Here is a 25,959-nt window from a genome sequence, read left to right as displayed (position 1 = left end):
GTGCAGTTAGTTTTGACCTCAAATTCCTAACTAATCCTTCTCATAACTGCTGCCTGGTCTCTTGGGAGATTCTTGGGGATGATGCTGGAGGTGGGACACCATTTTTGGGGTTGTTTGAGTTCCCAGCAAAGCTGCAGAGCAGGGGAGGCTCTCAGGCTTGGACATGACCCCATCCTTGCCAGATCCCTCTACCTGTCTGGATCTCTAGCTGCTCAGAGTGACCTCGAGAAAAGTTCCAAAGTCTCTTTTCCCAGCCCGGCACTCAAAGAAGGAGTCAGGGCTCTTCATTTCTCAGTCTCAAGGTTGTTTATTGTGTGTTATATTCAAAAAATTTTCTCCTGCCCTGCTGAGGTCCATTCAGCAGGACAGTTCCAGGTACTCTGCCTGCCCCCAGGGCAGTGTTATGTCTTTATACTAAAAACTACAATGTTCACAATTACTTTCCAATAACTATCACCTATGTTAGACAGTGAGCTTCTACTCTAAACCAATCCAAAAGTGCCACCATCACAGCAGGAGATGGAGGCCAAGAAGAAGAAGGAGAAAGTCTGGATATGCCCAGATCCCTCCATCTTGCCCCCTGAACCCCCATACCAAAAACCCCAAAATCTACTTTTCCACCCATGATAACTTCACTATTATTCTACCTAAACTCTTGTGGCTTGCTGATCTTCATCTAAGGTTGGTAACTTGCTCCATGGGTCATAATCAAACCCACAGGTGTTTTGGGCTGTGTGCCAGCGTCTCTGAGCCATCCTGGACAGCCAGAGGGATGTCCTGGGTTCCCACACCCACCCACCAGCCCAGGTACTCAGAGCTGAGCAGAGCTGTGCCAGCCCGAGGCACTCAAACACCACTGAGAACTGGTGGCCCCCCAGGTGTAAACTGGGATCCCCCCCAGTGTGCCAGGCAGGAGCCCTGGTGTGCAGGTACATGACTGGAGCCTTGGTTTATTCTCATGCGTTGTAACCACGTCTCCAGGTTAGCCAAGGACGTGTCCTTTTCCTCCTGTGCCACAGCTCCCTCTTGTTTGCTCCTGTGATCTCTCCAGACAAAAGGGCTGGGGTTTTTCCAAGACTGATATTATTTTTTTGTGTTTTGCTATAATTTATTTTTTTTGTTGCTTTGCATCATCTTTGCAAGGTGAGCTGGTCCAGCTGACAGGCCATGCCTTCATCCTTCTCCTCCTCCTCCTGCCCATTCCTCATGTGGAGCCCCTGCCATCCCTCCCTGGTGTCTGTGAGCCCCAGGAGCCCCTCCTGGCTGCCCCCAGCCCCATGTTTTGAACGTGCCTGGAAATAGCTCCAGCAGCACCTTTCTTAAATCACGTGCGTTACATCCAGCCTGGATGTTCACTGGGAGGCCACTGGAATGGCTGGGAGGGATTTACCAGGTCCAAATTCTCTTGACAGAAAAACAAAATTCCAGCGTAATTTTAACCAGCTGTGGTGGGAGAGTGAAAGGGAGAGAGAGGGAAGGGGAAGGAGGGCTGGGAGTGGGGGGAGAGCAGGAAGGGAGGTGGGGAGAGGGTGGTTGGTGCTCTGGAGGAGCCCTGGTGTGGGCTGGGGACAGTGGGGACTCTGTGCCTGCCTTCCCCATGGCCTCTTTGCTGTCACAGGGGGTGGCTTTGTGCAGCTGAGCCATCACTGCCATTCTCCTGGAGGGGTGATGGGCTTTCCCTCTGGACAGATCCACACCATGCTCATGTCACCTCCAGTGCCACAGTGGTGTTAAAAAGATGTCTAAAAATCCAGCTGATTTTTAAAAAAGGCAAAAAAACAAAAAACAAAAAAACCCCAAAAAACAAAAAAACAAAAAACTCCCAAAAAACAAACAAAAAACCCCAAAAAGCAAAAAACAAAACAAAAAAAAAACCAAAAAAACCCAAAAACACCCCAAAAAAGCAAACAAAAAAACCCAAAATGCAAAAAACCAAAAAAAAAACCCAAAAAAACCCCAGAAAAAACAAAACCAAAAAAAAAAGCAAACAGAAAAAAAAAAAAAACACCTAAAAGAGAAAAAATACCTCCATGACTTCAATATTAACTTTATTTTTATATTCTTTGGTAGTACAGGATGAGCATAGAATGTGCCTTAAATACATATGGCAAAAAAAAACCATTTAATTTTAGTATGACTTTAATTTTAAATTTAATTTAAATTATATAAAAGTACATTTTACAGTGAAATAATGTATTTTATACATGCAAATGTCACGTGTATTTTGTAGGTGTAATTGGAACAATGCAAATTTAAATTGAATATGACTACTTCTCAGTCTGGCTTTGTGAGAATACATGTTCATGATTTCAAAAGTTTGGGAACTTACAAAGAGAGATTCTTTTCAATAACCCGAAATGTTTATAGACATTTTTATTACATTTTATTATGTTTCCCATCCCGTTTCCATTTTAGACGGCATGTACCAAGCAAGTCAAACATCTGATGGATCTGGGGACTCCTGTTTGAACCCTATTGCTATGTAATAATTTTTCCAGATCCATAAAACATAAGCACAGCCTCAGCCTCTTCAGCAAGCTGCTGCTGAAAAGCTCATTGGAACCAGGAAGATCTCAGGCATACACAGAGCTGTGCCCGTGTTGAGAGTTTGCAGGATGAGGGCGATGTGTTATGATGCATAAATGTTGGTAAAAATGAGTTCTTGTAGGACATAAATTAAGGAGAATGTTCACGCCATTTACAAGGGAAAGCTGGGCTGTTCATGCTGGTAAAAGTACACAACTGAATGCTGTCCTGTGGGGAGCAACATCCTGCTCAATTGAGGTGAAATTCATTGGATATAAATGAGCTGAGCATCCTGAGATTCCTGCTGATAATTTCCATGGAAGTATAACAAGCATTCTTATTTTATTTTATTTTACTTTTTAAGGAGGAGCAGCACAGCATCATGCCACCACGTTTGGCTTGGTGAGGGCTCCTGTGGGCAGCAGATTTGATGGAGGCAAGAAATGGGTTGTGGTGGGGTCGGGCTGGAGCAGGAGGGCAGAAGGTTGGTGAAATCTGATTAATCTGTGCTGCACAAGAGGCTGTGGCTGGGCCAGCTGTCCAGGATGTCGTGCAGCATCTCAAGGTGGCTGAGAGTGCTTGCTCTTCCTGTCTCCCCACACCGTGCTCTGCTGTTTCCTCAGTGTTGCTGGGGAGGTGTGGTTTGAGACAGGTCCATGTACCCATCTCTAAGTGTGGCAGTTGAGTCTGGAACCCTCTGAAAACCCCAGCAGACACTGTCTCATGTACTGTGTCCTCACAGAGGCCTGGACTGTGTGCCTGCCCTTCTTTGTCTCTCATTTCTCCTTCCTGTGCCTCACATGGTTCCTGACAGACAAGTGGCCCACACAGGCTTCATACAAGCATTTTTAACTCCAATATACATAGCTGACTTAATTTCCTTTGGTTCTATATCTTTTTTCTTCATTTCTTTTGGTTTTATATCTTTTTTTTCTGCTCCTTCATGGCTGGGGAAGACATGAGAGGAACTTGGGGAGACCAGCTCTGTTGTACACAGGGCTGTTTTACCTACAGCAACATCTGTTCAACTCAGTCCTGCTCAGCACCCAACAGGTCAGGATCAGGGAGAATGAGACATGGCAGCAAATGGGTTGGGATGCAAACTTCCCATGGATTTCTGAGGTGCCCCTTTCCCTCCAGCTGTCCTGGGGATGTTGACATCACCACTTCTGGAGATGCTGCTGTCTTAAATATGATTTAATGGGAAAAAATTGGGCTTAGATATAATGTGTCTAAAAGGATCTGCCTTCCCCTGGGAGCACGGAGGTGTTGACTCTCTCTGATCACTCAGTCCTGGGCTCTCACTCATGGGTAATTATGTTCTTCCATGCATGATGCACAAGGCCAAGTTCTGCTGGAGCAGGGGGACGTGCAGGTGGGCAGTGGTCAGCTCTTCAACTCGTGCTTTGTACAGCTGCTACTGCAGCCACTCGGGTTTTCTGTCTAGGGAGGGTCAGAGAAGGGAAAAGAAAACCTTAAAGTAACTGTCCCTCTTTTCCCCGTTCAGTAGCAGCAGTGAAATTCACAATCCATTCCTGTTGGCGCCGAGCTACCCTTGATGGCTTCTCACAGGAGCACTCAGGACTTTGGCTCAGCCCGAGGGGTGACACAAAGCAAAACACTTTGTACCTCAGCCCACAGTGATCCCTGGATTTGGAGCCAGGCTGCTGTGGTGACCACCTCCCTCGAGATGCTTAAATCAGCTAGGCAGGGACACATCATCTCTGGTGTCTCAACTTTTTCCCAGTTGCCCTCCCCCATCCCATCTCGCTGCATGTTCTGTGCGGATACCTACCACTCCCAGCCAGTAATGACTTCCACATGGGGCTGGACCTTGTGGACAAATCCCCTGTAACAATAGGAAATGTTCCTTGGTCTCTCATTGTGTCTGTCTTTGGGAAGGAGGAGAAGGCGTTGACGACAAGCCGAAGAGCTCTGATATTCCTCCCGGACAGCTGATTAATTCCATCCTCTGCATCCGCTCCGGACCATCCCGCCCCGCCCCGCGCCTTCTGCTTTTTATTGTTCTCTCCACCTGGCTCCCTCTGGCAAGGAAGCCGATGGGAGTTTGTGCCACGTGGAGCTCCAAATGGAAAACCCAAACTGCAGGAGCGTCCTCTCCCCCCACGGCCCAGGCCCAGTGGCTCTTGCTGGAGGAGGAGGAGGAGGAGAGGCTGCACCTTCCTCACAGCCAAGTCGGAGCGCTGGAACGGAGACGCAGCATTCCTTCCCAGCATGTCTGCTCCTGCCTGGGAGAGACCAGAGCCTGCCTTTTCCCACTCCTTCCCCCACCATCAGGGCAGCTCCTCTCTTTGCTACAGGCTCACTTTCACACTCAGACCTTCTTGCTACACGTATGAGCACATTCCTCCTTAGAAATGTCCAGGATCATGCCAGGATGTGCCCACCCTTGCTCCCTGTGCTCATTCCTTCTGCTCATGTCATTTGTTCACTCAGAGGTGACATGGGCAGGGCTGTGGTGGCTCACACATGCACAGGGGTTTGCACAGTCCCTCCCCATAGCTGAGCTTCACCTCCAGTCCTTGCCTCCTTGCCATTCCCTCCCACCAGCCTCCTGCTACAGCCTCACCGCTCAGCTGTGATCCATGGAAGAGGAGGGAAAAAAGAGAGACAAGGGCATTTTGATTATGGAGTTGATTTATTAGAATCATTTTAAAACACAAAGCCATCTGTGTGCCTCTTCCCCATCCAAGATTTATAAAAGACGAAACCATCCATCTGACCCCCAGCTCTCCCTCCCTTCCTCTTCCCCCGCCTCATCCTCGCCTTCCATTCTCCTTTGTGGCTCTCTTGCCAAAACACTTGCCCATACTTAATTCTCCTCCCAGAGAGACAATGCTTTGCATTCTTGCATTGGAAGCCAGAAAAAAAAAAAAAAAAAAAAAAGACAATTCTATTCTGTCTCTGCTCCACTGAGTTACTTTCCCAAGAGTCTGTGTTAAAAAAAAAAAAAAAAAAAAAGATAAAGGAAAAGGCAAGTTGGTGCTGAAAGGTGCTGGAACATCGTTGTGGGGGGGTAGCTTTTCCATTCACTCCACATATCAAACAGCCACTGGCAGGCCATCCCCAGGCAGGGCGTGTGGGACTGCAGCCTCTTCCAAAGGGCTCACCTTTAGGGCGGAAAGACACTCTTGGACGCTGTCTCCCATCCTTCCTTTTGCTCCCCTTTGAGGGCCTTGGCTCACGCCCCAGCTTTCAGGGGTTGAGGTGTGCTGACAGATTCTCCAAGTCGGAGGAGCCAGTGGCTGAAGTCCAGAGCAGGAGGAGAGCTGGGGTCCGAGTTTCCTGGACTCGCCTTGTGTGACAAGCGGGAAGAGGCTCAGCCCTCCTCTTCCTCACTGCTCTGCTTGATGTCAGTCCAGCATCCCTGGGGCACAGAGGAACTATGTTGAGACCCCTCTTGTCCAGGTCTCACCATGACCAAGTCTTTTCACCTCTCTGTGCATCCATGTGTTCCAGATCTCCAATGCTTTAGGCGTTTCTGTGGCCACCAGAAAAAATTGAGGACTTTTATGTCACCCTTCTGACAAGGTTGGAAGGTTGGAAGCAAATCTTGAGCTCTGGAGCTCCTGGAGCTAAAGGGAGTATTAGCATGCAGTTAAAGGAAGTTTGAAATTACCTAACGCATGTTCAGCCTTTTCTTATTTACACATCAGGGAAGCATTTTCCTCAGTTTCAGCAAATTAACTTGTAGCCAATGTCCAGCATTCAAAGTCACAGTGACGGTGGGAAAAGGCCACGGGTGATGGTGATCTCAAATCTGAACAGCACTGTTTTGACTTTGATTTTATTTGTGTGTTCTTGGGTACAAACAAAACCTTTCTGGAGTTTGTAACTATTCTTTTGAACTTCATTTTTCCATATAAATCTCATTTTTATGTTGTTAGTGATTCCCATATGAGATCTGACATTTGTTATTTGATACTGGCAGAGGAGAATGAAACCTATTAGTAGAGGCTCATGGGTTCAACAGGATCCCAGGGAATAAGAGCAGGGCTTGTGAAAAGGCCTGAGGATTTAGTGTCACTGTCATCTGCTCAAGCTTTTGAATCTCTTTCCTGACCCCTTTCTATCCACAGAATTGTCTGTCTTCAGTGTTCCTGGTTCCAGGTGTATATTAATTGAAGCTGATGACTTACCCACTTTGTTGGACACTAAATCACCCAAGTGCTGAGTGTCCTCCAGGATCTCTTCACAATTCCCTTATGCCTTAGAAAAAAATAGGCATAACCTCATGTATTTCTTTTGGAAAGAGGCAAAAAAAGTAGTTTTACTAAGAGCACAAAACTGCCTTGGTTTGTGTGGCACCTCTTTGCACCAAGGTTCCTCTCATTCCTCTTCAGGAAAGACATCTTGTAGAGGAAAGGCATTACTTATCTGGCCTACAATCTATCAGGAATGCTAGGAAGGAGCTGGAAGTCATGGTCTTCCAGGCATGGACCCAAATAACCCTGCTTAGACCAGCCATGATAAGGGTCCAAACAGCAGCTTTCCCACACCTACATTGAAATACCTGGACATGAGGAGGCCTTACAGGTGATTCCCCCATTTATAGATCCCAAAACCAGTGAGGTCATGAATCTTATAGTAGGATCAGAGTGCAGAGATCCCTGCTTGCTCCATGAATGCAGATGGAAGAAAGGGAATTTCCAGGCTGTACTCCTGACATGCTCAGCTTGTCCCCTTTGCTATCTCCTGAGCGCGCCATTCATCTGCGCGTCCAGCCAGCGCTGCTGTCTCGTGGATTAAACAGCTGCCACGTCCCACCCTCGAGGCAGCTGTGCCTCAGGGCTGCCTCAGGAGCACAGGGCTCTGTGCCCTGATGCTGGTCCCGCTATTCCAGCAGGATGCTGCCCTGCCACGGGCACAGGTTTAGCTGGAGGGATGGGGCAGGACTGTGCCAGACCATCCCCTGGTCGTCCTTCACACTTTACAGTTTGGTACAGAGATGCCTTTTCTCCTGATTTTTTTTCCTTTCCTTTTTTTTCTTTATTTTTCTCTCTTTTTTTCCTTTTTTTTTTTTCCTTTCCATTGGTTGTTTGGATTAAGGGGCCTTAAAGGGGCCAGACATTTTTTGTGTTCTCTCATACCCTATAAATAACCGGCACCTCTCCAGTGCTCCAACTCCACCCTTCAGTTGCAGATTCCACTGTCTAACTGCCACTGCTCTGCATGGCCTTTCACACTCTTCCTTTTTTATTTAATATGGAAATATTAGCAAAAAAAAAAACCCTTGCTGTCACCAATGCTCCAAGAGGAGGAGGGGGGGAAAGGGAGAGAGAGGTGGGAGCTGGGAGGAAAGGACACAACCAGCCAAAATGAGTATCCAAAGGAATGTTCTTCTCCCTCCCAGGTTTACAGCAATGCCTTTCCATCCAGAGTCATCTGTTTTGTTTTCCTTCTCCCTCAGCCTGAGAGTGCTGCTGCATTATCATGTAATGTTGCTTAATGGGACGAAGGCTTCAAGTCGCCTCACGGACCGCAAGCATAGCCCAAATTCCAGGCCAGCAATGTCCTGATGCCTGCGGTGTCTCATGAAAGCAGAAGACTTGCAGCCCTCTGTCTGCCCCATGAATGGTCGGTTGGGATTTTGTTTTTTTCCTTTTTTTCCTCTTTTTCCTTTTCTTCTTTTTGTTTTCCTCCCCAAGGGCATGCCGCCACCCTATCCGGGCAGGGATTTTGTAACCGCCGGCATATCTGGGAGGTATGCATGGAATCTTCCAAGAGCTTGGTCAGTCCTCTGTGGTTTCCTTTGAGCAACTGCCCACCCTGCCAGCTCCCACCACCCCTTCCCAAGCCCCCTGACATGCAACCGGTTGCGCCACTCGTGCCAGAGTTTCACATGACAGTTGTCTCCTCTGGGTTTCTCTCTGTTCCTTCCTCCTGGCACGTTTCCTGCTGCTGGTGAAGGAGCAGAGGGTAGGAGCCCTGAAGACTGAAGAAGCTGTCTTGAAGACCACAGAGCAGACATAAATAAAGAACAAGCTGTTACTTACCAAATGTCCCAATTTAGGGAGTGAGGTGTAAGCCCCACTGGGTTCTAGGTGGCACCACGAATTTGAGAGAGGGAAGTGGGATGCTCCAGCAGATTAATTTCTGACTTCTTGCTCTGAGGAGTTATTCCACCAGCATTTAATCTCTCATTATTTTTTTATTTTTCTGAGCACCCATCTCTGGCACAGGGAACTCTTATAATTCCCATTTAGGGAAGGCAGAGTTGGAGCACACAGCCCTGGAGAGAAGAGTTGGATTGAGTGTTGCTCTTTGCCTGGGCTTTCCAGCCCAGCTGGTGCCCATGGGCCAGGGTGGTGAGCTCTGACCTTGTGGGTGCAAGCTCTTATGGGGCAATGTCCATGTGGCTCTGCAGTTGTGCTCTTGGTTATGCTGTCTGTGATTTTTTCTCTAAGTGGGTGGCACGTGGGCCTGTGGGATGGCATCTGATGGTTCTCCACACCCCTGCCACTGGGACACCTTCCACTGTCCCAGGTTGTTCCATGCCCCATCCAACCTGACATTGGACACTTCCAGGAATGGGATAGCCACATTTCTCTAAACAATCTGTGCCAGGGCCTCACCACCCTCACAATGAAGAATTTCTTCCCAATAGCCCATCTAACCCTGCCCTCTGGCAGTTTGAAGCCATTCCCCTTGTCCTGTCACTTCAGGCCCTTGTCCCAAGTCCCTCTCCAGCTTTCTTGGAGAAAAAACACCTGCCTCAAAACACCCAGCCCTAAGGAGTATTCAGCTTTTCTCTTCCCTGCCCACCACATCCTCATGCAGATGCACAATGTCCCCATCACCTCTCTGGGAGCCACCAGCTGTCCTGTCACCCACCCCTGCAAGCTGCACAGGATGAGGTGTTACCACCAGACAACCTGGGTGATGACTTTTGTCAGTCAATCTGGCTTTCCTCCCCTCCTTCTCTTCTATTTCTATCCCCAAAGCATGGCAGAAAGCACCACTTGCTGTCAGGTGGTTTCCATAGGCAGGGTGGCATCAGCTCCTTTTCTTTGGGATAGTGCTTTACAGCCATGTTTTTAGGGCCTGTTTTCATTAAAAGTAGCTTTTGAAAATGGCTAAGTAATAATTTGCTAAATCGGGCCCTGAGGTGCTCAGTTTAACAAATTCTTATTTATTTTTTATAAGAAATACATGCAAAGGGAATGGAAAATGGCCAGGTTGGAGCAGGCTGGGTGTTAATTCCAGTTCAGTGTCACCACCATATTTGTGGTCATGGTTCAGTCATGTCCTCCTTTGCATATTAATTAGACTGATGGGTCAGTAAGTGTTATAAGCACAGACTTGGACACTGGTTGTTTTTTCGCTTCTGCAGCGTTGCTTTTGCAACATTTGTTTAGTTTTCATTCAATGCATAAAATATGGAGAGAACAAAAAGCTCATGCACATTGCGTCGTGTAATTAGACGAGTAACCAGATGTTAATTAATATATGAACATCGTTTCTATTTCCAATCGTCTGGCTGTGGTTTGAGCAAACCTATGTCCCCCAGCTGTTGCTACATGAGACGCAGGCAGAGCAAAAACAGAGCTCGGGTTCAGCTGCTGTGTTCCCAGAGCACAAAGCATTGCCCCAGCTGAAAGAGGAGATGCTTTGGGGATGTGCTGTCCCCAGACATGACACAGCACTGTGACATTCTCCTGCTATCCAGTGGAGGGCAACAGGGGACACGCCCCCAGCTCTCTCCTCCAGCCAATTTGGGAACCCAGAGGTGCCCTGGACTTTTCTCCTGGCCACCACAGCCCAGTGGGATTCCAGCTCCTCTTCATAATGGTTTCTGCTGTTTTTGTCTTCTTAAGTAACACGAAAGAATAGTGATTGCTATTAATGTCAAACTGGTTTAAAGCTTCTGGCTCTGTTTCCTTGATATATAAATGTTTAAAAAATGTTATCTTAGGTTCTTCAAAAAGTTACTGCTGATATTATGGTGGTTTTAAACCTAATGGTGGTTTAAACACTGGCTATGTGGCTCATGGATGAGTCCCTGGAGCTTTCCAAAATTCAGCCCCGAGCAGCCAAGCCCTGTGTCCACATTTAGTCCCACTTTGAAGAGGCTCTGTGATTTTTTATCAAGGGAAAAATTTTGTATTGGGCCGCCACACTCAGTCTTTCGCTGTCAAACAATTTCATTCTTCCTAATTTCACCTGGAAGATCCTTTTAAAGAGATCCAAGAACTTTCTTTCCTTTTCTCCAGTTCCCATGTGTTTTTTCTGAGACCAGCCAGTACATCCAGGTATTGCTCCTTCTCCTCCTTTGTTTCTGTCTGGAGAAGTTCCTGCTAACAAAAGAACAATTTTATGACCATCTTTAACCTAATTTGCATTTTTAAAATATTAAAATTCATTCAATTTCATTGCTCTAGCCCTCAAGTTATTTTAATTCCTTTTGACTGATCCCCTGCTGCCTTAATAATGCACCACTTCATCGGTGCTAAAACTACTGCTGTATTTCCAGTGAGAAATGAGATTGATTACAAGGCTGATCATTGAGGAGCTCTGGTAGTGATAACTCAGTTCCCATCACTCTCTTCTCAGCATTGCCCATCTTCACCTGTCCATGCTCAGTCCCTTACCTGCTGTATAATTCTGCTAATTCCCATCTTTTCAAGCATACCTAATAATTACCTGTGTCGCATCACGGTGCCTCTGGATACCCAGATAAATGAGATTGTACCTCAGCTCTCCTGTCTAGGGAATGAGCTGTCTCACTGAAGAAATGCATCAGGCTCATCTTACACAGTTTACTAAACCTGGGGTTGTGGTTTATTCTCCTTGTCTTCATCTCATTAAAAGAAGGGAAAAAAAAAAAGAAAAAAAAAGAAACAAAAAAGGAGAAAAAGGGATCTATAATGACATAAATTTCTCTCTCAAGGCTACACCTGTGCCTTGAATATCAGCAAGGAAGGCTGGGCTATCCAGCCTCTTTGCCCATCATGTGTCCATGGAAGAATTTAATCCAAGCATCTCATCTCCTGCTAAGCCAAGATGAAAGCCCAGGACTCTCTCAAAATTGTCTGCAAACTCCCTGACACCCTTTCACTTTTCTGCTTTTCCTTCCCTCCTCCCTCCACCCCTGCCTCCCTCCCAGTAGCTGGCACAAGGAGAATAACAGTGGAATCACCCACATTGCTGTGGTCCCAGCAGGTTTGTCTCATGTCTAAAAAAATACTAATAAGAAAAATGGAATAAGAGGTCATTGACAAACCTGGCAAATATTTGCCTCTCCTTCCCTTTCCAGCCACCTGGCTCCCACAGGAAAATTTTGCCCTCAGACCAGCGCATTCAGGAAATAAACACTTGGTTTATTTTCCTGGGGGGGAGGAGGAGGAGAATGAAAATAGCATTAAGGGGCATGAAGTCCACCCCTCACATTTTGGGTGGCTAGAGACAACTGCCACCTTGAGCCATGGCTTTTGTCTGTGCCTTCCAGTGATAAGTTATCACAGAAGTGGCCAGCATGGCTTTGAATGGTGCCCATGAGCCCACCTTGATTACCTGGAGTGCTTTTCCACATTTGTGGAGGACCTGTGCATCTAAAAAGCTCCCAGAATTAAGAGAATGAGTCTTCAAGCTGATCACTGCAATTGAAAAATTGAAATTGAAAAATTGAAAGCAGCAATGGGCACAAGGAATGAAGAGAAGGAAAACCAAGGATGCAACAGTGGCACTCAGTTCTCTGGCCCAGTTGACAAGGTGGGGATTGGTCATAACATGGATTCAATGATCTTGGAAGTCTTTTCCAATCCTAATGCTGGAGAGACCAGACCTGCTGCTGGCAGGCTTCAGGAGTGAGACCAAGGCTGGTTTATCCATGTGTGTCTGTGGTTCTGTGTGTATATATATATATATGTATGTATGTGTATAAAAAGTGCATGTGTGTCTGTGTGTGTGTGTATTTTACTATGTTAAGCCATAAACTGTATGGGTTAGGTATGAATTAGAACCTTATAAAATGTGTTTACTCATTCTGTGTAACTCAAAGCAGGGATTAAACAGTAGGAAAAACTGACCGGGAGAATTTTCCAAGCAGAAAAAGTTTTACAGCTCTCATTGTGAAGTGTAGAGGGAGGACTTTTTTTTTTTTTTTTGTTCCCTTTTTTTTGTGTTTAGTTTTTTTGGGTTTTTTTGGTTGGGTTTTTTTTTTCAGGGCAAGTATTTTCTGATTGAATTTTTATGGATATTAGATAAAAGGAGGGTGAGGAGGGCAGCTGAAGAGGAAGGAGGAATGGAGGAATAGCAGGAGAGCATTCTGGCAGGCAGAATTCACCCCAGGTACCTGAGCCTCATATTCTCCTCTCCATCTCTTGTGACAATGTACTTTCTATGCCAGTGGCACCCAGGAGGGTCTCCCCATGGCATGCTGTGCTCCTCAATAGGCCCTGCTTTTCTCATCTCCTTGGAGGCATCTTTTATAGGGGAAACAGAATCACATAATGCTGAATTTAAAGGGAATGGGTGTGGGAAAGGAGCAGTGGAAGCAGAAGCAACAGGGAGATGATGCTCTCAGTGAGTGAGCATCTCAGGAAGGGGAGAAGAGAGAGGGGAGCAGGAAATGGGGATGGATTGAAGTCTTACAGACTGTTGGCTCTCCTTGTCATAAGGGAAGTCTGGACAAAGCACCCAGTGAATAACCTCACCATTAGCAAGTGAGACATCCTAGGTCAGATGAGTGATGTTTGATAAAGAGCAAGGTGTCTTGCAACATGGAGCCATTTCATTTATTATTTCCTTCTCTTCTTTGATACAACTTTGGTTCTGCATCTTCTGTCTGGTCTCTTCTACCTTGTAGTTCTTGCTGCCTTGGTGAATGATCCCTGTCTGCAGGACCTGTGATCCTTGTGCAGTTAACAGAGCCTGACTCATTCTCCTCTACATGTTATTTCCACAAAAGGTTGGGTTTGGGTTGTCGGGGTTTGGGTTAGGTTGTTGGTTTTTTTTTTTCCACTTGACTTTATGAACATTTTCCAGGGGGCTGGAGAAAGGGAAGGGAGAAGAGAGACCTGAGAGGGTTCATTGTTTGGGCAATTTTCCCTACTGCTAAATGTCAACATCCTATGCTTGATGCTTCGGATATGGAGTAGCAGGGCTTCTATTTCAGGCTTTGCAAGGGATGGGAGAGACTCATCTTATCTCTCCAACGTGGCCCAAGTGATGTTTGGGTTCTATTTAGGGATTTGAAGAAAAGAGGGAAGTGATAACCTCACTGCATGAGCTCTGGGTTGGGTACCTGGCCCTGGCTTCCCTCGTCAGCACAGATCCTGGAACAGCCCTGGAATCCATTCACCACTTGGCTTAATCCTGCTCTGCTCATTCTGGAACTCTGTCTTTTGTCATCGGAGTGGCCAGATGCTGCACAGTTGCCGGCGATGACACGTCCCCAAAGAACCATCCTGGAGGGATCAGTGGTCCTGGGGGTGGGAAGTGTGCCCAGATAGCTCACTTTGCCAAGGACATTTAGGAGTCAAAAGGCAGTTCCCACCACAGAGATGGTCTCCCAGGGCACAGAGTCCATCAGATCTGACTACTAACATCTCTCCTTCCCTGTGGAGGACAAGATTGATTTGATGTGGTTTCTAGGATGACTTAAAATTGGCACCAGAGGGCATTGCCATGCCAACATCCTGCTGTGTGACACTGTCAGGTGTCCTCAGTGCCTGGAGGTTGCACACTTGTAAGAAAGGATTCACCGTCCTTTAGAGATGAAAATCAGCTATTAGTGGTGAAAGAGCTGGATTGGGCCTCTGGTTATAGCCTCAGATTTGCCTTTTCCCTGCTGTGTTGGAAAAGCAATTTCTCCACACCCCTGCTCCTTTGGCTGTGGTCTGTCCTAACACTGTGACACAGGTGTGGCACAGCTCGAGTCTTGGCTGAGGGGTGTAAATGACACTCTCAGAGGTATTAATGGCTTATGTGGAGTCTCCACGTGAGACACCTCATTGGCGCTAGTTTGGTGCTTGAGATCGCCTCAATTTAAGAAATTAAGGATTATATTGTGTAAGCAGAGGGTCTGTGCAGTGGGGCAGGAGATCCTGTCTTGCCTTGCAGTTTTAGTGAGAAAGATGGAGGGATTCCTGAGGTGATGATGGGTGCTGAGGTTGACTCCTCACAAACAAGAGTCTCAGCTCTTTCCTCATTTCTTGAGCTTTCTAATGGATGAAAACTGTGAAGAAAACTGTTAACTCCATTATTATAAAATCAGTAAGTGAATGATTAATGAGCTGTGTTAAGAAAGCTGCTGTGCAGGTACTCCAGTAATTTAGGTAATTCCTCGTTCAAGAGCTGATGTCAACTCTTGCATATTTTTAGTTCTGACCAAGTGGGTCTTTTCTAGCTTCTGAGCTGGGTCAGATAATGGCTTATTTTTTTCAGTTTTATCTTGGTATTGCCTTTGGCTTCTCTTATGATGCCTGCTTGGATAGATGGAGAGTTATGGGAAGAGGCACAGCCAAATGAGAGGCTTTCTCCTCTGAGTCTGAGGTAACAACGTATCTACAAAAATATTTAGAACTCGCTGTGTTTGCACAAGTTTTAACCTCGGTTCTGAAAGCATGTACATTAGTTTATCTGGCACACGAGTGTAATGGAACAACTCACATGAGTAAAGCTAAACATGTGTAAATGTTTGCAAGATACGGGTCAATAATTCTTTGGAAATCATAGCAAACCAAGCCTCTATTTTCTTACACAGTGCTGGTCTCTAGTCTGCCTCAGACAAGTGATCAAGAATATCTGTAATAATCATTATGGTGTCCTTGTTCCAAAGAGCTCACAGCCAGGATGCAGAAACTCAACAAAGTGTAAATTGTTATTGTTCCATTGACTTCAAGGGAGCTACAGGAGATTTTATGAGCTGAGGATCTTCCCCCCATTCTCAAATGTTCAAAACTGCAGAGGAGGGCCAAATAAGAGGTCTGCTTCCATGCAGGTTCCTCCACGAGGACCAATTCTTTAAGTCTTGGTTGGATAGCAGCCTGCAGGTTTGGCTGCAGTTAGATTTGCTGAGTGCTTCAGAATGTGCTGGTCCAAAGTCTTATCGCTAATTCATCAGCATCTCTGCACATGACCTTTATTTAGAATAAATGGTGCCAAAATATTTGAATATTTCAAATATTTAAAGAAGACTTTCTTTGAATTTGTTGCCATTACAGGTAGTTTGGTCCAATTTCCAGGAGACCAAGCAGTGAAGTGTAAGAAGGGACTGGGAACAGAGTCAGGCAATAGTGGCAATAATATAAAAGCCCAGAAATTCCACTTTCCCAATAGGTGCAAGGAGATATGAAGCACAGACCAGTTGATGACTTTTCACCATGCGTTTACATGAATTTGATTTGACAAATTACCTGCCATAATTATGGTTTTAGCAATTAATTGCACGCTGAGTTTAATTCTAGGGATTGTTCCTTTCCTTTCCAGCCGGTCTGGTATTTCAATATTTGTGGCCTTTCTTTAGGAAGCTTCCCAGGATTTGTCCACAGACATAGTTCATGGTGAAAGCTGCTTCCCTTCACATTTAGCCTTCTGAATCCCAGCAGAAGATGGAACATCCCAGCCCTCTGTACTGGTGAAGCTCAGGTCCTTGATGCAGTGTTTGCATCCAAAATTTAGTAGTCATTTTCAGATAGTAGCTCATTCCCCCAGGAACTACAAAAGTGCCCTGGTGCATTTAAGGAGAGTGAGATTATTATTCAGGTTTTGTTGCCCTCTCTGCAGTGTCTGACACATCAGTTTGTGCTGGATAAAGTGGCTCTAGGGCTGGAGCAGGGCTTGTGGGATTCCTGGTGAACATAAGGCTCCATGCAGCCCTTGGATGTGCTACAGGCTGCCAGCTATGGGCCTTGGGCACCACAAGTGCCCTGGACCATTGGTGCATTGTTAGAAATCTCTAGTTTCGAAGAAGCTAAATATGAAAAGGAAAGCAAGAATGAGGGTGGGAATGAGATCTGTGGCGATGAGGGTGAGAACTCTCTGTGGTGATGGACACAATCCTCTGCCAGACAAGAAGGATCTGAGGAACAGAGCTTTACTTCGTGCCTGCACAGCTCCCAGTACAAATGGGCTCCCACTTTGCCTTGAAATCAAGCAACTATTTTAACATGCTGCAGAGCCCCAGATCAACCCCAGGGAATAGAGACATTCACTTGGACTCTGCAGCGTGCTAATGTGAGTACGTGGCTCTGAGATTGGAGCTGGCTCATGCCTGGATGTCTCTGAGCACAGCAGAGTCAGCTCGTGTCTGGCTGGGGGTGACCCTTAGCAACCTAGTGAACCTTGAGAAATCCTGGAGGGCTCACAGCACAGAATGAAATGCTTTAATTCCCCCTCTCCTCCAGCAGCACACTGCCTTGGGGATGCATTTTTACATCAGTGAAAGCATTTTTTCTGAGGTCTTAGATATTGACTGTGAAAGACCTGTGATAAGCAGTCCTTGAAGAGCTCAGATGAAGGAGCAAGGAGTCCTATTGATGACCCTGAGAGAAGAATACACTCATGATTAACCTTGTGCATCGTAGAACATTGCAACTCATGCAAATTAAGATCCTTTCCCTCTTTTTGACTAGCTGTCTTGATGAGAACAGCTCATCTTTCAGTTCCACTTGGTGACTCCATGCAAGTTCCAGCCCTGAAGAGCACCAGTGAAGGCATTTAAGTGATTTCTTTGACCCTGGAATGCAACTTTTGCTCTTACCTCAACTAAAGCCTTGCTCCTTAAATTTAACCATCTACAAATGCTGTCTTCCATCATCAGAGGACCTGATGATGAAAACCTAGAGGAGATGTAAGTCCAGAGGAAAGCTCTTCATCATTATTAATGTTCTTGGTAGCATACACACACAGGAAGCAAATTCCCCCAAAATTCACAACTTCAAAAAGGTGAAGCTGTTCAGGGAACTGGAGTTTGCACCTTTGTACAGGTTGGGAAGTGAAGCACAAGCTGTGCCCGAAGTTTCAGCATAATCACTGGCTTTTCTGCCTCAGCCTAGACAACCTGTGCCCAGCCAGAGTGATTCCTGATGTGTCTTTGAGAAAAGCCATGACAATGATATTATTTCTCAGGCTACAGGGTTTTGGGGTGTGAGCTTTAGGCTCCCATCTAACATGAGAGGCTGGTGTGCACGGACGCTCCCAGAATGTGGGCAGAAATTTTTTAGTAATAACTGGGCCTTTTTTATGTCTTTTATAATCTGGCAAGCCATGCAGGGAAGGAGGTTTTGACATCATTCCACCAGGATCAGTAGGGATGGTTTGCTTTTAATGATCTAGGCAGCGAGACAGACCATCTGCTGATGTAAATCGGAACAGCTCCGTCGCCTGAAGTTATGTTACACTAATTTAAATCAGCCCATCATTTCCAAGACAAACCAACCACCTATCACTGCCTTCCCCCACTGAGTGCCAGATCCAAAGCAAGTTAAACCCAGGTACAACCTCACGGTGGAGGAACCACCCTGCAAATCTGTGCTCCACATCCACTCATCCAAAAACCTGGTCCAAGCCTTCTGCTCACAGCCCTCCTCTGGTCCTCCCCTCCTTCAAGGGAAAGCCCCAAATGAAGAGGAGGATGAGGCAAGGACCCCCAAAAGGTGACAGACTTGGAGGGTCGAGCATGCCATTTGTTTCCTCATCAGGAACCAAAACCTGGCAAGGGGAAGTGGAGTAAGGTCTCTTTTTCCATCTGCTGCGCTGGCATTGCTCTGGAGGTCACTGCTGGGGACAGAGGTCCTCGCTGGGCCCCATCTGCCTTCTCTTGGCTCCCTCATTTATGCCCACTTGGGCCTCTGACATTCTACTCTGTTTTTCTTTCCTTGAAAATGGATCGGGAATTGGGAGCCGCTGCGCAGGAACGCGCCTGTTCCCCATTACAGCTCCACCGGGGCTGTAACACAATCGTGCCTGCTCCATACCCACACAGATATTTATTTATCCATACAGCCTTTCTCCTTGTTTTCATTAAGTTAGGCAGAAAAGGTTAATCTTTCTTCTGCTAAAGCTTCAAAACCAACCAAACTAAATAAAATATGATTTCTTTCATTTCTCTTTTAAAGGACACTCTCTCTCTCTCTTTTTTTTTTTCCCCCTTAAGTACCAGAATGAGGTCACAGTCAGAGATGCCACAAGAGTAAATTGAAAACAGGTTGAAAAAAAGCAAAGGGGAGAAAGACAGGGAGAGAAAACCACAATCAGGGGAAAGCGCCTGGTAACGTTGCAGGGTTGGTTTCATCCAACCCAGTAAAGAAGCTGTCAAGACAGAGACATTGGTGCCTTCCTCCTTTCCCTTTTGTGCTCTTTCTAGGAATCTTGAAGGTGAATGGCAGCAGGGAGGTCTCCTCTCATCTTAGTTTCCACTTTGCTTTGCAGCGCCTGGGTTTTCTCCGTGCTGCTCTTGGCACAGGCACATGGGCTGAAGGTGTGGGAACGCCTGTGAGGGTCCCAGAGCTTCCTTTTGCTCCTCGAGCCTCCTGGAGGCTGCTGGCCTGGCTCTCTTGTTTAGTCTGGTTGAACTGAGCGCCGCAGCTCGCCCTGTCCTCGCTGGGATGGTTGGTGGATGATTCATCCAGCCTGCTGTCCGCAGCTGGCACTGGCTGCAGTGGAAGGACTGAGGCAGGCTGAGGCTGTTGGATGCTGTGTGCCAGTGCTCTGAGCCTGCTCCCAGCCATTTCCACTCCTCAGCCCCTGTTCCTGCCCGTCTGAGCCTCCTGCCATGGGAAATGTGCTCAGGGGAGAGCACACTGCCAGCTCAGCCATGAAGACATCTGAGCTGGGGATGTCCTCCTCCTCCTCCAGAGATGGAGCTGAGTTCCTGGGTGGTTATCTGTTGGGGAAGATGAAACAGGAAAGCCTTATAAATATGATCATCTGGCAAAAGATTTTTGAGAATATGGAAACTATAAGTGAGATTTAAATGAAAGCAAGCTATGAGATACCTCAGTTACTGAACAACTGGAAAACAATGGTGTGGCCAGCTGAAGGTGATCCCCTTTTGATGGAACAACACCCTCTGCTTGCAGACAGGCCCAAGGGTCAGAGCAGACCCTACAGCTTGGCAGAAGGGACCCAAAGGGGAGTTTTTAGGGTATAAAATGTAACACGGTATGGTAATGTAATGATTCTTATAGGCTGTATGTAAATGCTATAGGATTTGTATCTTGTACTAGACTGGTTAGTGAAAATGAGAATATTCAGCATGGAAGAAGATTTATTGTATGGTAACAGGAACCTCAATCTCTTACCCTTTTACCCTCTCTCACCCTCTCATCCTCTCTCCCCCTCTCTTCTCTCGGGCCTGCTCTGAGCTGTGTTTGGCAGCTCCCAGCAGGGCCCTGCACCCAGGCCCTTTGCAATAAACCCCAAGTTCCAGCCCTGGCTCTGGAGATCTCTCGTCTCCATCCATCCCCACCATCCTACTCCTGACATTCCTACCTTTATCCCAGAGTGCCACCAGTGGGGTGACCCCTGGCTATACCTGCTGTGGCCAGAAGCCTGCAGAGCTTCCCATAATGGGAACCCCTCTTCAAGCTCCAAGCTTGCTGGTTTTTTCCTCTGTTTTAAGGGTAGCCACACCACTGGAGTCAGTGTAAAAGATGCTTAGAAAACCAAAAAGAGGAGATTTGCCAAACTCCACGGTCATGCCTGTGGATGAGGATGAGGCAGTAGCAAGGGGAGAGAAGGGAAATGCCACCTGGAGAGAGCTACATCTTCCTGACAGTTATTAGTAGAGCAGAGATGGATTTTCAAAAGCTGCCTGGGAAGTGGATGGTTTGGGGTATATGAGCCCTGGAAAGGCATGGAAATAAGGGAGAAGAAAGTCTTGCAAGGATATTAACTCCTTGCACTTAGGAGTGTCAGCATCCCATTGCTGGGCACAACTGCACCATAATTTGTAGTCAGTGAGCAGCAAGTGACATTTTTTGCTCTGTGCACAGCATTTTCCATAGTGATATTGAGCTCTGTTCTGGGTTTTTACTACTGAGAAGTGAACACAGGTGAGGCATCCTCATAGGAGCCAGTTATTTGTCCTTGATATCTGTAACAGCTTATTGCTTTATTTAGTGTGACATCAATTATTTATTACTATTAATGAAGGACACAGATGTCTGTCTGGTCAATAAAATATCTCCTACTCCACAGAGATGATGTACTTAGCTATCATTTACTCTGCAGAGAACCTTTGGATTCTTTCTGAAATTTAATAACACGAGCAAAGATACTCAGGCAATCTAGAAGGTTTGTGCTTCAGGGCTGCTTTGGGAGGCTGAAATCCTTCTTTATATTTGCTGGCGGGATGTGTGAGAACACAAGTCCAGATGGGAAAAAGAAGCCCCTTTGCTTTCCATCACGAGCTACTTATCCATGTAATCCCTTTTATAAAGTGATCAAACTCTTTCCTAAAAGATGGTTGGGTTATTTGCCCTTTGCAGGAGTAGACCAACCATTTATCCATGTCCAATTTACATCCTCTGGCCATTACTGCCCATTAACCTAACTATTGCTTTTCCATCTGAGTGCCTACCCTGTGATGTGTTCACAGTCATGTGTCTCTGTTTGGCCTTTTTTTTCCCTGTTTTTATTAGGGAATTTGGGCTTTTTGCTCTTCCCCTGTGAAATCTTCTCTCCATCTTTTCCTGTACTTTTCTCTTGAGTACAGTTGAGGAATGCTGTGCACTGAGTCCTCGCGTGGCCTCATGCAGCTGGGTCAGTGTTCTCCTGCTGCTGCATGATCCCAGGATCATTTTTTCTTGGTAGGGCAACATTACTGGTCAATAAAGTGGCCCAAGTGTCCAAAGCCAGGTTGGAGAGGGCTTGGAGAAACCTGGCCTAGTGGAAGGTCCCTGCCTGTGGTTGGGAGTGAGGTGAAAGGGGATGATCTTTCTTGTCCCTTCCAATCCAAACCATTCTCTGATTTATGATAATTCTCTCACCATTCCACCAAAAGCAGCAGTTACTTTAGCTCTGTTCCACTGACAAAATCCCAATATAAATCTAGGGAATAACTTGTTTTCTGCTCCTAAAGAAGGTGTAGGAAATTCCCCTACAGTGGGAAAGTGCTGCTTTCAGGGCACTGAGGACTGAAGGGTCTCTGCCTTCTCTTTTGTGAGATGAACAAATACAGTCTCTGTGTGCCCTGCTTTTCCAGGGGAGAGCAGGGAACAGCATCTCCCTGCCCTGGCTGCAGACTGACAGCTCTGGGTACCTGCCCTGTCCCCAGGGTGTCCCTTCCCTGTCTTTGCTCCATGGTCTGTGCAGTCTGGCACCACCAGTGATCTCACTGCTGCTTGTTCAGGTACAGAAAAACTCCCATCCTTGGTGCTGAGCTTCCAGCATCTTTGTTAGTATCTATTTTGTTGTTTTCATAAAAAATCTCCTTGCTTTGCAGAGCCAACAAAAGGGGAGCGTTCCCCAGAGGTTTGGGACTGAGCAAAAAGCACCCTCTGGCTTTGTGGATCTTATAGCAAGGGTTTTGGCTCAATCCAAGTGGAGACACTGTTGGCAGACCCTGCAATTTTCATTTCCTCCTGTGCAGGGGGACATAAATGCACTCCATTCCCTGAGCAGGTCTGATCCATGGCAAACCAGACCACTGTGGGAAGCAGCTGCTGCTGTGTGTCAGGGCAGTGCTCCCTGCTAGCCTGTTCTCTCAAAACTACCCAGGAAGACCATGGAAGAGGAGCTTTCAGATGCTAGTGCATGTCCTAGAGAAAGTTAGCTGTGCAATTTTAATCATAGAATGGTCTGTGTTGGAAAGGACCTGAAAAATCATCTCATTCCACCCACCCTGCCTTGGGCCTGTCCTGCCCTTCCACCAGACCAGGTTGCTCCAAGCCCCATCCAACCTGGCCTTAACACATTCTCTGAGCCAGTGGTTGCACATGACATTTTCCATCTCACTTCCAGTCTCCTGCAAGTCTGGTTCCACCCTCTCCCTGTCTCAGCCCATCCCATCCCTTGTGCTCCCTGGCACAGATATCCTGGCTGATCCTCCTACCTGGGGGCTGCCCAGCCCAGATCTTGGACTCCAAGTCCCCTTGGCCTCACCCAGCTCTCACTGCAATCCCAGCCCACCTATTTTCTCTCCTAGCCCTCATCAGCTGCTTAGAGGAAGGTGTGAGATCCCACAACATTCATCCATGGGATGATCTGTCCCCCCATGAAGCTTCTTCCTGCTCAGGAGGGAAGTTGCTTGAGGCTGGAAGAACCTTAAAGCCCTTTGCTCTACTTCAACAGCACATTCTGGTCCTGAATTGGTGATTCATCAGGTTTGTAAGCCATGGCAGAGTCTGTTCCCAATGACTCCTGGTGACAGGGAGTTCCCCAATCCAGCCCAATGCTGTAGGAAAAGGGATGGAAATGAAAATTGGAAATGAGTAATAGGGGTTTATTTGTTTGCTTAAACCATAAACCCAGAGCTGAGGGACTTGTTGAAGGCTGGGCAGTGCTCGTGACTTCCAGGCAGGGATTTTCCTGCTGCCAACCCAACCTGCCTGAGTTGTCTTGGGATTTGAGACAGACCTGGGTCCAGGAGCTGGGCTGAGCTGCAGAGACTGGTGACAGAGCTGCCTGAAAAAGTTTGGAAAGAACAAGTCGTGCTGGGAGCATTAAAATGAATAATTAAGGCTTGGATTCCTTCAGGGAGGAAAAGAATTTATTGCTGCTCTTTTGTCTGGCCAAGGGGGATATTTGTTACCGAGTTGTGTGCTTTGAGACAAGACGCAAATGCGGTTTAGGGGGCTGGGGATGAGGGGATTTTTTCTTCTACCTGGATAATTCAGCTTCACAGTGGGATGTTCTGGGCTGGTTACACCACTGGCTTCCTTAGGGTCTGTACCAAGAATTGGTGCTTCGTTTCAGTGCTCCTCAGTCACTTTTGCCATTAGAAAAAACAGAAGTGCTGAGAAGGGAATTCTCCTCCTCCCTCTGCTGCGAAGTCTTGACATTTCCACATGCACAAGGTACCCAGCACAGCAATCTGGGCCCAGCTTGGCTTTCACCAGCACAGTCATCACCTACAGCAGCCTTGCACCTATTCCCACCACTGGGAACAGGGCACAGCCTGGGCAATGCTCTGTCTTATTTTCCTCCGTGGTACCTCAGGCTTTCAGTTACACCAGTGTGAAATGGGAATTAAATGCAACGAGCTCTAACCAATAGACAGGCTGCCCACTGCGAGGAGACAGGTTGCACAGCAGTGGACAGTCATGCCCAAAAACCTTAATAAATGGAGCATTTCCAGTTTCAGCTGGGCCATGATCTGAGTGTTTAATAGGCCTTATAAACCAGAAGACTAAAAAGAAAGGTTTTTCTGTATTTTTAATTAGTGTTTTTTTTCCTTTGAGTGCTTATAAAAAAGCAAGTGTTCTTCAACATGACTGAAGGAGATCCAGTCAGAGCTCCAGGAGCTGGCAGAGTGCAGACGAAAGGGAGCGCAAAGCTACTGGGTATCATTAAATTAAATAAAAAAAATAAAAATAAAACCATCACATTGACAGCAATTCTATCCAAGCACTAAAAATGTATATTTGCTGTTAATAACATGGCCAAAACACCTCTTGTTGTGGCAGGTAATGTTTGGAAAAGGCCATGCTTAAGAGCTGGACATGCAGCAAGGGCAAGAATCCTTGTTTAGCCAGGCTTCCAAATCTTCTGTAGCCCGGCTCTGGGTGGTGTTTCTGCAGTGTCTGCAGTGAGGCCACACGTCCCCTCTGTGCTGTGATTGCAGCTGGCCATGCAGTGACACAGCTGGTGGCCCAGGTGTGTTTCCTCCTTGCTTTGCCCACAGGTGACATTCTCCACACAGACCTGGGACATTCCACATCCAGCTGGGAGTTTGCTGATTGTGTGTCCCTGCGTAGAGATGTTTCTACAGTGATTTTAAAGCGGTCAGCAGTAATTCACACCTGTGCTGATGCTCTGGTCTCGCTCCTCTCTTTGCTCTGCAGGAGAATCCCTGAGCTTTGCAGATGATTTGCTCTCTGGCCTGGCAACCTCCTGCGTGGCAGCGGGTCGGAGCCACGGAGACGTCCCTGAAACCAGCCTCTACTCAGTCATTTTCAAGTGCCTGGAACCAGATGGTCTGTACAAGTAAGGAGAGACACGTGGGGAGCTGCTGGAGGCAAGGAGGGATCTCCAATGCTGTTATTGAGTTGTTATTGGGCTTTTTGGTCAGCACCAGACACAGGGCAAATGGTCAGACTGTGCCTGATGCTTTGGGTGTTACGCACAGCTGGTGAAATGGAAAAGAACTGTCTGCCAGTGCAGTGCTGGAGGCACTGAGAATCCATGGGACACTCCTGGATAACTCTTACTTTCAGCATTCTGGGTGTACAGGTCCATGCCTGGTGGGCAGGGTTGTCTCTGATGGATGAACTAAGCTGATGTGGTCAGATTGGAGCAAGTTGCCAAGTGCCTGGTGGGATGAAATAGACGTCAAAAGTGTGACAACATGAAATAGATGTCAAAAGGGTTTATAAGTTGCTGTTTCTCTTAGTAGGACATATTTGAGATCAGAGAGACACCAAATCCTTCTGCCCACTGCCCGCATATTGTGGATATTTGACTCTTCTGAGATACTTTTTGGGGAGTTGAATTTTCTGTTTGAATCTTGTGGATATTTGACTGTTGGATATTGTGGATATTTGAGTCTTCTGAGATACTTTTTGGGGGTTTAATTTTCTGTTTGAATCTTGTGGATTCATGAGTTTCCAGAGCAAAGGGATAATATCAAGAACTGAATTTTAACTTCTCCTTTAGAAACATTTGGACAGGGTCTGGGCTTTCCAATATGGCTCATTAGCCAGGGCATCCTCTGTCTTGAGAGGGATATCAGGAGTAAGATCAGTAAGAGAGGAAAAACAGAGCAAAGAGGCAAGGAGACAGAGGAGAGACAGAGCGAGCAAGAGAGAAACACCCAGGGCTTAATGTCAGAGTGACTGCAATAATTAAAACACATTTTGTAGTGAGTAATGAAACTTTTTATGGGACCACAAAAGCATTTAAAGTGAGAGCTGGCAAATAGTCTGTCAGCGAGAACTTTTTAAGACCTTGATTAATACTTTCCCTCCACCGCCCCCCAGTTAAGTATGTTGACAGCCTCCAAAGCCTTTATTGCACATCCCTGGAGCAGGGCTGTCTCCAGGAGTGGGCTCCAAGTGGCACCTCTTGCCATTTAATAATATCAGACATTTTCTTGTCGAATACCTATAATGCATAAATATAATTATTTATTTCTCTGGGAACTGGGCTGCTCTGAAAAGGTGCCAGGGGAGAGGCTGGAACAACCACAGAGCTTGCTAGTAGCCCAAAGCCCATAAAACTGGCCTGTTGTGAGCTCCCAGCTGCCAGGGGCACTGGGACAGGGAAGAGCCACTGGTTTTGATGGAGGCTGCTGCCGTGGTGAGCACA

The 25,959-nt window shown here is 46.7% G+C and overlaps 1 protein-coding gene across 1 annotated transcript in view; it reads left to right on the top strand.

The window, feature by feature from the left end:
• ASTN2 (astrotactin 2) overlaps window positions 1–25,959 on the top strand; it is a 358,016-nt gene that overhangs the window by 298,700 nt on the left and 33,357 nt on the right. The window contains exon 20 of the mRNA XM_059486464.1: window positions 24,498–24,639. Within this exon, the coding sequence (XP_059342447.1) occupies window positions 24,498–24,639 (142 nt within the window). The remainder of the gene's footprint in view (window positions 1–24,497; window positions 24,640–25,959) is intronic.

The sequence above is a fragment of the Ammospiza nelsoni genome, chromosome 20 (assembly GCF_027579445.1).
Source record: "Ammospiza nelsoni isolate bAmmNel1 chromosome 20, bAmmNel1.pri, whole genome shotgun sequence".
Classification (NCBI taxonomy): domain Eukaryota; kingdom Metazoa; phylum Chordata; class Aves; order Passeriformes; family Passerellidae; genus Ammospiza; species Ammospiza nelsoni.
Note: the sequence above shows the minus strand (reverse complement) of the source record. Positions and strands in the feature narration are given on the sequence as shown.